The 14,536-nt window shown below is 38.2% G+C and overlaps 1 protein-coding gene across 1 annotated transcript in view; it reads left to right on the forward strand.

The window, feature by feature from the left end:
• The window catches only part of LOC128891840 (neurogenic locus Notch protein), a 355,943-nt gene that overhangs the window by 219,793 nt on the left and 121,614 nt on the right, over window positions 1-14,536 (forward strand). Inside the window, exon 7 of the mRNA XM_054151691.1 lies at window positions 2,481-2,636. Coding sequence (XP_054007666.1) covers window positions 2,481-2,636 — 156 coding nt within the window. The remainder of the gene's footprint in view (window positions 1-2,480; window positions 2,637-14,536) is intronic.

Here is a 14,536-nt window from a genome sequence, read left to right on the forward strand (position 1 = left end):
GAGGCCTAGCCTTACCGAGAGAGACGACCTTGAGGACTGAAAACGAGTTTCTGTCCACGCTTTCCTACACGAGACCGAGGAAGACGGTTTTCAGATCGATCGTTCCGACAGCGATCGCCAAATACAGGCATCCTTCTTCTGTCTCGATATTATTGCGATTCCTGCGATTGCTCGCTGGGGGACGACTTTTTCTGGGGACGTAAAACACTCGGGGAAATGTTAAATCAGGGGTTCCCAATCGTGGGTCATGGCCATGGATCGCCATCCCTGGATCGCGAGAAATGAGTAGGATGGAGTTTGAAAGTCGAGGACAGGGGAACGAGAAAAGATGTGTTTATGCACGTAAAGGTATTTTTTATTTTTTTTTTTTAAAGGTCTTAAGACTCTATAGGATCCATTTCGCTTTACGATATCGACAATACAGTGTCGATACAAATAACGTACAATTAAGAGATTATATTTTTAAATGGATAGAACACAGTCGTTCCTGATGCCCACGACCTTCAGTCTTCGATTCGAATGATTCAATTGCGCGCACTTACTGAAGATTAATTAATTTTCCGAATATCATAGATTTAGAATGCTATTTATCTTTCACGGTGAAAATTCTAAGCCCACGAATTTATTGGAATGTTCCCGTGGGACGTCGACGAGGCTTGGCGTTAGGTCAATTTACGATATCGTTGTTTCGGAACAGTTTTAACGACGCTCAAGAGGTTAACGGATTTACAATATGTATGTACGCATAATGGCGACTCGTGGTCTGCGTTAAAGCCCGGAGGCTCGTTTTCTTGCGCGTGTGGACGCACTTACAGTTAGCCGCGGGTGTAATCGTGTATCTACGTGGCGATTTACTCTGGTTTATATAGGATCATCCTCCAGACACACGTGTCCCGTTATCGAGATACGTACGCGAACCTACCAGTGTCATTAACCGACCGAGGATACACTTTTTGTACCTTGGAATCATGCATGAGAAATATCGAGGTTGCAGCTTCAGGCTCGTATCAATCGTAAACGGTCAATTTAAATTTCAAATGCAATTTCGTATTTTTAAACGGGTTGGTGATTCCAATAAAAGATAAATAAAAATGGTATCCAATTTTTTGGGGTATATCGATGAAAGTTTTCTGTGGTTTAATCTTGTTTTAGGTATTCATAAATTAATAGTAACTAAAATGGTGGTTAAAGATATATTATATATATATTGTGGTGTCCAGAAAGTTCGTGGCAATTTTTAAGAAAAATTCAAAGGCACATTCGAATTTTGATATACAATATTTATTGAATTGTATAAATACCATTTTGTTCCACGACCTTTCCACCTTTTAAGGGCTAATATAGAAATAGAAAAATATAGACAATGGTAAATATTAAAAATTAACATTGTAAGAAATTAAAGACAAGTTCTTTAATTTGAGTTTTCTTATGGAAAGATTCCAAGAAATTTGTAGGCTAAAAATCTATCGGTATTCAGAAATTCCATTATAATGTGAATGTGTGCAATTGTAAAAATAATAAAGTAAGACATTAACACATAAGTAGAATCGCGGAGTTAATGTACTAAAGCTGGCAAAAAGTTACTTACAACTCAAAGAATTAACGAATAGAAAGTAACCCGAATGAACACACCTGAACTTAACGAAAATTCCTTACATACTTATGTGGTACGTAGCTCTATCAGTACTTACATATGTTCCATCTAATTGTTTCATACAAGAGTCTGTACTGAAAGCGTTCGATACAGATGCTGTATTTAATTCCAAACACACAGTGCACGATTCGAACGATGAAATAAAATGGTTACGATAGAGGGATGAGCTCGACGCGCATCATCCGTGCAATTCCAATCCGAATTCCTCGAATTTTCTCACGTGAAAATTCTGTACGAATCATTTCATACAGCAGTCCGAACTAAACAAGTCCGATACAGATAGTTCGTGCTGTATAATGTCGTATCGAATTCCAAACACAAGCGCAGCGTACGATTCGAACGGTGAAATAAAATGGTTGCGATAGAGGGACGAGCTCTCGAGCGCGCATCATCCGTGCAATTCCAATCGGAATTCCTCGAATTTCCTCGTGTATTTCGCTGTAAGGAGCAATTAGACCGACTTATCGTATACGCCAGCGGTTCCAGCAATTTACTGAATGCGAACGCGCCATGATTCCGCGGATCGACGAACGCGAAACGCTGGGATTTGTCACCGTTCTCCTCCGCGTGTATCTCGACTCTTCTGCGATTCTCGAGTGCAACATTTCTGGCTAGGTTACGCGAACCGAGCGGATACAGGCCTTAATGATGTCCATCTTTGGCGGTAGCCGCCGTGTTTGGTGTTCGACGATCGACACTTTTGTCCTAGAAATGCACGCAATCCGCGCCACGAACGGAGGCCCCCTTCAAAATGGCGTCGCAAGCGGTTGCGTGGATTTTTCGTTACGCACGTGGAGGATAAATCGTTCGTTTGTTCGTTTTCCAGGATTGCTGTGCCATCTCGATGACGCTTGCACTTCGAACCCCTGTCACGAAGGCGCGATCTGCGACACCAGCCCCATCAATGGATCCTTCACTTGCTCCTGCGCGACTGGTTACAAGGGGGTGGACTGCTCGGAGGACATCGACGAGTGCGAGCAGGGTGAGTACTAAAGAATCTTTGAATCTTGTCTACTCCTTTCTTGATGTCTATAGATTGACTGAAATTTACGTTGAAAAATGAGCTTATCGACAGGAATTCTTTGCAGTAATTAACTCTTTACACTCAAGAGGTGACTCTCAGTCACCATTAGATTTCGCGCATCGAATCTACAATACCTAATGTTTAGACTGCGGATCTTTATGTAAAATTTATTTTATTCTGCAAATATTATAACATCAACTTTACTTTCGATCTTTTTTATATTCTTGCATATTGTTTGCATTTTATAGTTTCTTGCACATTCAAAATTTCTTATAAATTTGGGAGACATCATTGCCATACAAGCATGTTTTGTTACTTGAGTTATTTATGTTTGTTTTCCATTAAATAATATCAATACAAAATTCTTAGCATTAATCAAAGTTTATTCAAACAGGAAATTGTGCTCTTAAAATATTCGTTTTAAACTAGAAATATATTAGTGGTGCTGCTTGCAGGCTCAACAATTACATTATCAAAATTTAACTTCACAATACAATTTCACTCTGATTTTAAATGGAGAAACTGCATGCTTGTAGCTTGAAAAAATCTCAGATTAATTGCGAAATATAACAGTGGTATGCTTTCAGGATTAATAATTCCATTACCTAGCTTCATAAAAATTCAATTTCAGTCTGCGTTTATATGAAAAAATATCACGTTTCGGATATATTTTGCAAAAATTTCTCTTAAATTGAAATAACCGATCCATCGACTTTCTAGCTTATTCTTAACGACCATTAATTCGGTATTATTATTCAGATATTATTCAGATCATTATATATTCATTATTATAGTCATCATTATACATACATATATTCAGATCAGCATAAACGACACAAGAAGAATCGTTTACGTCAAGCCTTACGAATGCGTAATCTCAAACCGTTTCGAAAGTAATCTCGCTCTCAAACGAATGCAATGCGCGCCACCACCTCCCGAAGCTTCATCGAGCATAGTTATTAATGATTCCCCGGATCTAAGAAAAACGCTGGATGATGATTTCGCGCATGAGCGAGCCCAGAAGTGTATCTCGGTGAACGTATCTGATAGATTTTATCGCAGCGCGGGTTTCTACGTGAAAATACTTGAGTGCTATAATAAATGATCGTCTTACAGTGTTTCATGCTCGATAGGGAATTTGAGTAATTCGAGCCACACATATGCAGCATGTGCATTAGGGTTATCTTTTTGTAACCGTCGAATCTTTTGCTCGCCACTCCCAATAAGTCTTTCAGCCAAACAAGCATTTTGATATAATTTAAAATCGATCGCTGAAAGGATTACTTTTAAGGACAACTTTCAATTCACAAAATTGATCAAATGTTCGATATAATAGTTCAGTCAATATTAAAGTCAACTCTCTTATAACACGGTACATTCGTCCAGTATTATGCGAAAGCCGCGTTGTAAAGGTATCGCGTTGAGGGAGGCCGTCGTAATTTTTGCTTCGCGTTATAAGAATCTCAGAGTTAGTAAAGAATAGAATAATTTGTTCGTTGTTACAAGAAACTCAGAATTAGTACAAGCTAGAATAATTCGTTCAGCATTGTACGAAAGCTGTATTACAGGAAGCCTGTCGTTATTTTTGCTCCGCGTAATATTGAAATCGCGTTCGGAATTAATGCGTCATCGGAGGATTTAATTGCTTACTACGTGTGCTAGCTTTACTCCGTACGCCGGTACCAAAAAAAAAAAAAAAAAAAAAAAAAAATGTAAACATAGTATTGAAGAGACTTCGGTCGAGCGTGGCCTGTTCCAAGAAATCTCTAATCCGTGTTGTCATGCGCTCAATTTCGCGAGTCACCGTACGAAAACAAATCGGAGCACGGCTTCCCAAAATTGTTAGAACCTTAAATTATCGATTTGCAAGTAAAATTGCGTAACGGTTTTCTATTCGGAAGTTCATCGAGATTTCATGAATCGCTTTCTACCAATGAAGGTTGAGTAACCTTTATGAGGCCATCTTTGGTCCGCATTATTTTACCTCCTTTGTCGGTGATGTTTCGTCATCAAGATCGGGGGATTCTAAATTAGACACCGATGAGATCAAACGATGGCCTCGTCAGTCGCGTAGGGTCAATGCGTCAGTCAATGATTTTTATCTAGTCGTGCGCGATTTTATGTACTTAATTTTAACGACCAGTAGCGGTGGAGAACTATTAGTAATCCGAACCATCGATAGTTATCGATAATTATCGATTTTTCTTTTTTACAAAAGAAGTTTTTAAAAAATAAAAATAGCTAGATCAAATTCTACTTCACATATTTTTATCCTTTAGTCTCGATCGTCTTTCTGAAATAATTTACCTAGTGGCGTTGAATAGCTTTTTAGTAATAAAAGAAACGGGAACTTTGGCCTGCAGAAAATGATTAATGTTGTAGAGTTCTGACGTATTCGAACGAAATTTTTAGATTTTCTAAACCTAATTACGGGGCCAGGGATATATTATCGATGCCGGAGATCGAGATCAGTCGATAATTATCGGATTAATGTCCACGATCGTGCGAGAAAGCCCCCACCGTTCGAACAAATTGAAATCCCACACGTGGTAGCCTGCCGACCGAGAATCGATCGATTACGATCGATTAATTCGGTCTTGAATGCGCTTCATTCATTCTGCGGACTTGTCGACGTTGTTGTCCTGTTCTCATCGCGATTGCCGCTGATGGCGATTGATCTATCATGCGCGGGAAATTCTTGATCGTTGCGGCAATTTTCTCTGAACACATTTGGCTATAGAATACCAATTGCGCTACGTTCGATTGTTCTCATAGGAAACGAATTGATATGTTTCAGGTGTATTAGGTGTATTATATACAAGCCAGTATTTACTGCTTTCTTATTGTATCTTAATACAAAGTTGTAGTGTTTAGTAGTATATAAATAATCTGTAGTAATATATGATAATTAATACATGTCTTGGCTGTTATTTACAATTTGTTCGTATTTTTTTATTTTTTTTTTCGGTCGCCGACTGGTAAATTAATTTTTAAGAAAAATAACTTGATAATTAAAGAGTTAATGACTAAGTTACAAGTATCACATAAAAATATTAAAATTACATATACTACTGCACTGCGAAAAATCATTTGAAAAGATCGTTGTTTATTTTAATAAATGTGCATGTATATACATCACACATTTCCTAAAACATATCATATACAGTATAACAAAATTATCTGCTTCAAAACATATGATGAACACAGTATGTACATCATACAACCAGATTCGTAAGAATTAATAAATTCAAGACATATTATTATTATTATTATTATTATTATTATTATTATTATTATTATTATTATTATTACTACTACTACTATTGATATTTATATACATGCAAATTCATATTTGCTAATATTAGGAAAAGGACGTTCGAAGGTTGCTTCAGACCAAAACGAATATTTTTCCATTGAATATGTAAGATGCGGCCTCGTGTAGGATTTTCAATAATGGGACAGGAAGTGGGGGGTAGGGGGAGCAGTTCTTTTGAAACATTTCACATCGCCCGTTCGCGATCTCGTTCACGGAGCATTCCGCGCGAACACCTGTAGGGTGCAGTGCACTTTAATAAGTATCCTTTCGCCTTTTTCTTATTTCCGTTTCGGATCTCCAGGGGAACTTGTCATTCGTAGCCCCTTCTCCTTTCTCCCTTCTCCTTCTTTGAGAATGGGCTACCCCGATGGGCAGCTCGCGATTGGAGCGAGTCCTACCGCCAGAACACCGACGATTATTAATAATTCCACGAAGGTAATTGATGGTTCGACGGGAATTTATATTTCGAGCTGTGCGTTACACGATACTATCGATCGATCGACGGTTGTCTCGAAAAGTATCTCGTCGGGCGTCTTTGAATTCGTTCGACGAAATCGTTCCATTTTTCTTGCCGAAATCGTATTTCCGAATAGGGCGCAAATAATAGAGGTCTCTTTTCTTTCGTCGACGTACACTGCCAGTTGTAATAATTAGGACGCTCAGGATTGATCGCGGAAACGTCTTTTTATTGAGAAACCATAACTGTATTTACTTTATTTAATAATGTGTATCATAAGTAGAATTCAGAAGTTTATGCATTCATAGCCATTGGAAATATGTCAAATTTCATGAGGATATTCTCGAATTCAAGAATATATAAAATATCAAGAATTTTTATTTAAATTTCATTTCTTTATAAAGTATATATATGAAGTATATATAATAATATTCATAGTAATATAAAACATATATATATATAGAGTTTGCATGGACATCCGCATGAACATTTGCATGAAAATTCAGAAAATAAAGGCAATGAAGAACGATATCGATAAATATCTCATTTTATACAAACTTAGTAATTGTCCCAATACTTACAGTCACCAGTGCACTTGATCTTTTCAATTTGTAAAACGTAGTCACAATTAGTAAATTGAAAGATAGGTCGCAACTGTGGAGTAAGAAGTCATCCATCGATGTCACTCGTAGCTATGCGATTTAATGTTCCTCGAGTATATTGCCTCTTCAATCTTCTTATCTCATATCGTGATCCTTGTGGATTATGCAGTTGCTATAATACGGTGCGTCCAATATGCATGATACTCGGATGTTCTCGATCGAAATCTTCGCGTTAAGCTTGTGTTGGTTGACTTTACGCGGCAGAGTTGCCTCCCCATTGGTCCAGACCGGTTGTAAAATGATTCTATGTAGGAGTAATTTGTTTTCAATTGGAGGCTTTGATCGATGACTCAAGGTAGCCAGAGCATTTCTCTGGACTTCATTTTCATCCGTTGTCTCGTTTGCCGAAGGTGATGTTGCCTTTTATCGATGTTTAAAGCCACGGTATTCCATCTTATCGGATCTGGGATCAAATTCGCTCGAAGGGAGTGGTGGGTAAATAGTTTTCTTCATCCGTGAAATCGATGTGTATCGACAGTTTCAATGTACATTTTAAATTACGAATATCTAGTAACTTGATATAGGAAGGACAATTTTATACGGTTTCGAACGATTGGACTTTGTTTCTTTGGTGAAATTTCATCTAAAAATGATATCGTTATCCGATGGCGTGCAAGAACATGCTAGAACTTGAATTGTAAGAAATCCTAAGCGTAACAGTATGTACGAAATATGAAAAGATTGTAGGTTTAGGTATCTTCTACTAGAAAGCGAGGAATCGAATTAAAATATAAAATTGAGATTTCACAGACGATGTTACACGAGTTAATAATTTTCAACTTTCTGCCCATCAAAGAAGCTTGAAAATATTAATAGGTAACCATTCTGTAATAAACCAACATTTAGACAAATATTATTTCGTAACTTGCAGCATCTTGTTATTTATAAATCAAATTTCACTTAAGAAACCTAAAAACAAAATGAAAAATAGAAAAGTATACAGTCAGTGTAAGAAGTGTTCGTACAGCAACCATTTAAAATAAATGGTTCCTATACAAAACCTTATTACTAGACTGCGGAATCTTATGCAAAATAAAATCTTGGCAAACGAACCTATAAAAATTGATCCAAAATAGGAATTTATTTTACTCTGAAAATATTATAATATGAACTTCACTCTCAATATTCTTTATATTCTTGCATACTATGCGCATTTTGTAGTTTCTTGCACATTCAAAGTTCCTATAAATGCATAAAAATCCGCAGTTTATGATAATTACCCTACTTTACAAGCATTGTAGTTCATTCCAATGATTCAAACTTAACTGAAATTATATACGTAATTACTTGTTGTTTCCTCCACCCCTATTTGTACAGTACCTCCTAAACACTAAACATCGAGGTGACTTTGCTGAAACAATCGAGCCAGCGTTATTCTCACGACGGTATTCCCTAGTAAAAATCTCCGCAGATGCTTTTTCGAGCCGAGATGGCGGGAATCGATGCACTCCGTCGCGAAACGGTAGAAATTCAGCGTTTGTTCCGCGTACGTACGCGATGCGCGGGTAATGGGTTTGCAATTAACCGGTGGACAGGCCAGTAGTCGCTGGTTTAATTAATAGTCCGGTAGAGAATCGAGCTCAGCATGGGGCCCGCACACCTCGACGATTTTCTTCGTACGTGGCTTCCTCGTCGCGGTTTATCTCGACGCATTATCAGTCGGAATTCGATTTATGATATTGCGGTACGGAACGGGCACGTCAATCCGCGGTGGCGTCGTTGACATGAAAATAAGTACAGAACGTTGAGGCCGTGCTCGATCACCCGTGAACCAGGTGAAATTGCAATGGTCATGGTAACGAGTGGACTGTTCACCGTTAACGCAAAAGAAAATCGATAGGGGCGCGGAGAAATGGGAAAATCGCGATGAGGAACTTGTTCGATAGTTAATCCATTGCATTAATGTCTGCTTGAAAGGAATCGGGTTTGTTTTTGTGGTGTTGTGGGTATAGATTTTCGTTTTTAAGAATCTCGTATGAGATCTCCTGCGTGAGAGAAAATACCGGTGTATTGAATCGAGTAGATTTTAATTTCTTGATTAGGTATCTGGAATTATCTTGAATACCGTTATACTTGAATACAATTTTTCTCTGTTGGATAGTTTAGCTACAGCTGTCGTCAATTTTAGTATAGTATGCAAGATGTATAATTACTAGACTGCGGATCTTTATGCATTTATAGAAAATTTGTATGTGCAAGAACCTACAAATTTGCAAGCAATATGCAAGAATATAAAAGAGATTGAGAGTAAAGTTCATATTATAATATTTGCAGAGTAAAATAAATTTCTATTCAGGTTCAATGTTTGCAGGCACGTTCGCGAATATCTTATTTTGCATAAAGATCCGCAGTCTAATAATTACATACGAATCAATTTTTATATTTAAGTAATCCTATAGATTCGTCACAATAGCGCCAAGATAAATCGGAGAGTCGATTTCGCGATAATATTTCTTTTTATAAAGACAATATTTCATCCAAATCCATCGCGATGGTAACCACTGATAAGTATAATCGACGTTCTTCGATTCAAATCAAACCCTAGGCGCGATAGTTCATTTCTCGGAGACGCCATACCACCTAGAACCGCAATGCATCGCCGTAGTGCATCTACCGCGCGCGAAACTCCGGAATAAAACAAATACACGAAGATTACACAATAGGACGCGCACTCCATCAGCCGAACAAGAGTTCCTCGAGTGTCCAGTATCATCCGTTGCTGCGCGCACTCATTTTAGAAACCAAAGCCACGAAGGCGTAGAAGCACCTGAAAACGCATTCAAGTAAATCCCTTTCATGCGCTATGCTCGATAATAAATACTCGGCACGCCGCGCCGGTCTTAGACGCCGGTTAATACATTTCGTTTCAGACAAAGACACTTCATTAATAATCGGAAACACTTCCTTTGTATCCTCCGCGCGTGGTTTCGTTTCTCTCTTCCTCTGTTTCATTCCTGACGCAAAGATGGCCGTCCACGCAGGCATTCGAATACTTCTCTCGCATTAGTAACCTGTGGTCGTGTTTCCCCACCGCGTTAATCAAGCCGAGCCAAGGGAATTAATTGGATTTCGGGGGTGAATGTTAACAATCGCGCTCGTTTATGCGCGGAAAGATCCCTCTCTTGCCTCGGGGGCGTCATTAGTGCCGCGTAACTTTCGCGATTCATTTTCTCTGTTTCATTAGTAATTTAGCAAACATTCAGCGCCGTCACGTTCAGTGTGATGATTAATCCGACGGATACTTAGATTCTGACGTTTTCATTTTCACGCTGGTAACATTCATAGGTACGTGTAAGTAATTAGTAAACTGTGAATTTGATGGACTTATGATGCAAGCGAATGCGACAAATATACATACATGTATGCTGAACATGACGAAAAGATGTATGCGCTTATGCAAAACGAAATATTAATAGGATATATTTTACACGCATTGTGTATATTTTCTGTATGTTTTTCGTATTACTGTATGTCGTAAATGAATGAAATCCGCAGTCTAGTAATTAGAAATAGAGTTACGCAGTCTCGATGGCTCGTTTCGGTTGATATCATCTTCAAGACAGTAATCTACGAAGAAGAGTCAAAGGATTTTGGAAAAAGATGGTTACTGTTATATGGATCCGTTCATCATTGTCAACCAAAGCAATTTCTAGGACTGTAGAACTGTACTTTCTCGAGAAGATCAATCAACTACCCTGACCGATCTCCGCGATAGTTCGTCGGGAAAAAGTACTATAGAGGCTACGAGCCGACCGGCCTGCACCAGATTTCGGCCGTTAAAATTTTTTATAGCCGCATAATGGATTAAGGATCCCAGTTTTTCTGAGCGTGCGGGCCCCCATTCGGGAACCCGTTCCTTTCGCTGGTAGACAGTACCGTGTGTCATGCTTCGAACGCGAGGTTTGTAATTAGGAAGACATTACTCAAAGACGGGCCAGAAGGATTCTTCGTGCGCCTCCTTCGTCTTCCTCTTCGTCTTCAGTCTCGTGTCTCGTCAGCCCTAGAGCTCGTTCGGGGGCGGTGCTCTTCGTTCCCGAACACCAGCGAGTAAATTATCAGTAAATTGCCACATCTAGGATCCCAGAGTTGCGACTATTCCGTTGAAAGCGATAAAGAGCAAACTAGTCCCAAGGGGGTGGGCGAAACTGTCCGAATCCCCCAGCTGAGAGTTTAGGTTTGATTCGAAGGTAGGAATCGTCTTTGATTTATGGTTCGCTTTCGAATCTATTTTGGTATTTTTTCATCCCCATCTCCCATCTCTCATCGTATCAATTTCGATAGTGTAGGAGAATTTGTATCGTTACGAATTAAACACATTAACAAATCACGTTGTATAGCTTTCGATTATTGTTTCTTCAATTGACACTTTATCTACCGGGAGCCTATTTATAAGATTCTTAAGTCTAACGTTTACTTTTTGGAATCTATTAACCGTGCTGTTGGTTGTATCTTTTACTATACTGAATGTTTGGAAACAAACAAGGCTTATTGTCAGCCTAGATTAATACATGGTAATGTAGAAAGAGCTCTTCTAAAGCGTAATCTTTCTAACTAGGCCAGTGGTTAAAGTATCAATATTTTTTCAATGATCGGTGCAATATTCCTTGTAATTATTCAAGTTGTTTCAATTTCAAGCCAAAGTACCTCAAATCACAACTCTATGCATTTCAGTCCTACATAGTAAATTAAAAACTTGACATATAAATCCGTAGCTCGAGAAACAGTTGCCCCCCCCCCCCCCCATTCGTCGCAATGACAAGTAATTTTTGCAACTATTACAGTAACGATGTTTGGTTATTAATTGTCACAAATAATACTCGTAGCACAGAAGCCAGAAATTTGTTCGCGAGGTCTAAGGCGCGACGAATCCAAGCAGCGTTTTTTGCACGATCACAATCCATCAACGAGCCGATTTTCCAGCGAGGGCCCTTACCCCGATCCCCTTTTTCGTTTAAAGTTTTAATACCGTCGGTGATTAGTCGAAGCTCACGCCCTTCTCATCTCATTTATCCCTCTCCTTTGTTTCTCTTTGCGGCCTTTCGGTGGTACAAGTCATTAAATCCGGAGGAACGACCACTTTCTTCCTGCTCATCTTCCCTCAGAGAATTGCCCGAGGCCGTCAGATCCCCAGGTCTCGATAAACGCGACAGCTCTCCTTGCTCCCGCCTCGGCCAGCATTGAAATCTCCCGGAGATTAACTCCGCCGATGGCCAACAGTCATAATTATTAGGGGATCGATGACGCGTTAGAGACGCTTCCGAAGGATCGTTCAACCCTAGACGGTCGATTCAATGCGTGTTTTCAACATCCTCTCCTACCTCCAGCACGTGTTTATTACTCTTCCCCTCCCGGGATATTTATCAATCAAGGGTTTACACCCTTTCTTTCGATACGAATAGTAGGAATTGATACTGATTAGGAATGTCCATTTTCTTTATACATTTGGTAATTATATTACCATTTGGAGTTTGAAGTATTTAATTATATGCTTTGCATAGTGAAAATGTATTTTCATTAACTAAAAGACTGGTGTCAAGGTTTTGAACTTTTACGTAGTTTCTTGTTGCAAATATTTGATCTCATTAAAATAGTAGACTTGTGTATATTAATTCTTTCTGAACTTGTTCAAAGTAATAATCAAGCTTTTACTGTGTCGTATTGAAATGTATTTTGTACGCAACAAGTGGTATGCATATCGAGAGTTATTTGAAATAGCAAGCATTTATCAGAGGTAGACATTTTTTAAACAGGAATTGCTATTATCTTTCGCCATCCTAAATATGCATTTATGGATCGAATTATTACACAAATCCAGTTTGAGTATATTACCCGTATTTGTTTCCTGTATGTATTATATTTATTGAGTTGATTCACAAGTATTTTCTAAATGGAAACAAGTGATAATTAACGATGTCGATTACATAATTAATTATAATTTACGTAATAATATATTTGCAAATCAATTGTAAAACAATAAACATAAGTCATTTATGAATCAACCAAATAATATAAACGCATCAGGCTCAATTTTCAAATCTTCTTCGAAATAAAAAATTATACACGTAGTCTACAAACAAATATGTAAGAATGTATAGTTAACTTAAGGGATGAACTCCGAACTGTTCTTGCTTCCATTCGTCCAGCATCGAAGTCTCCAAACGTTAGCTCCGCCGATGTTCGACGGTCATAATTATCGCGGTATCGATGATCCATTAGGCTTCCAAGGGATCGTACAATCCTAGATAGTAATTCTAAGCTACTTTCAGTCTTCCCTTCTAGTTGAAGCGCGTGCGTTCATCACCCTGTCCCCGTGCATCAATGTTTACACCCTTTTCTGCTCTTGGAATAGTATCGTAATTGATGCGGTTTATGGCTGATGGCGAGTCCGTGGAAAATTGAACTACGCATTCTATTTGCGTATATTCGAGATGATCTGGTCAGGTTTCGCTCGGGAATGCCAGTTAGTTCGATAATTCCGTAATCGTGGTCTCCTGCAACGCTCGTCTGGATCCAATTTGCGTTATCGAAGGTCGTAAATTATTGGAATCTCTTTGGCGAGCAATGCCAACCGGTTTAATTAATTGAAGTTTGATGCCTTAGGTAGGCTTCCTTCGCGATTACTTTCTCTCCGTTTCCTCGTTTAGACGAGGCTCTTGATGAGATTTACTTCAAGAAACGCTAACTGAAACATTTTTGGTGAAACTTTGGCCATTTTAGTTTGGACGTAATCTTGAAGGAAACGTTTTGAAAAGTGTTTGCTTAGCATAGGTAAATTACTCTGGTTCTTCTTGGTGAGAATGACATACATTTTATGGCATACAATGATATAGAAGACATACATGAAATATACATAATTGAATATATTCTGCTATCAATATTATAATTTGATTTCGTTTTGCACAGGTGCATATACCTTTTGGTTATATTTAGCACGTGTTTGTTATATTAGTTTATATTATCGGTGCATAAAATTCACAGTCTAATGATAGGAATTAATCTATATCATTGTGGTATAGTATAAAGAAGAATATATGAAAAAGTTAATAGGTATGTTTGTACAAATATGTATCAGGTAAACGATAAAAATAACGATAGTTGCAAAGTATGCTAATTATCAGTAAAAAATGATAATACGTCAATAAATTATAAACAAGTATCATGTATTCCTCTCTGCGATATATCACATTGATCCCTTACATTAATTCTTCATCGCATTATTCCTAAACAACGAATAGAACACCTGATATACTAAGAATGCTCGAAACGACTACACCTCATAATAAATTATTTCAAGTTATCGGAAACTTTCTATTTTCATCGTTGCATCTCTAATGAACACCCTAGCAAAGTTCAATTCAGATCTACACCCCCGAAAATATTTCAATCGAAAGCCTTCGATGTCGCTCGCGTCATCCCGTTACAA

The sequence above is a fragment of the Hylaeus anthracinus genome, unplaced genomic scaffold, assembly GCF_026225885.1.
Source record: "Hylaeus anthracinus isolate JK02 unplaced genomic scaffold, UHH_iyHylAnth1.0_haploid 12002, whole genome shotgun sequence".
Lineage (NCBI taxonomy): Eukaryota > Metazoa > Arthropoda > Insecta > Hymenoptera > Colletidae > Hylaeus > Hylaeus anthracinus.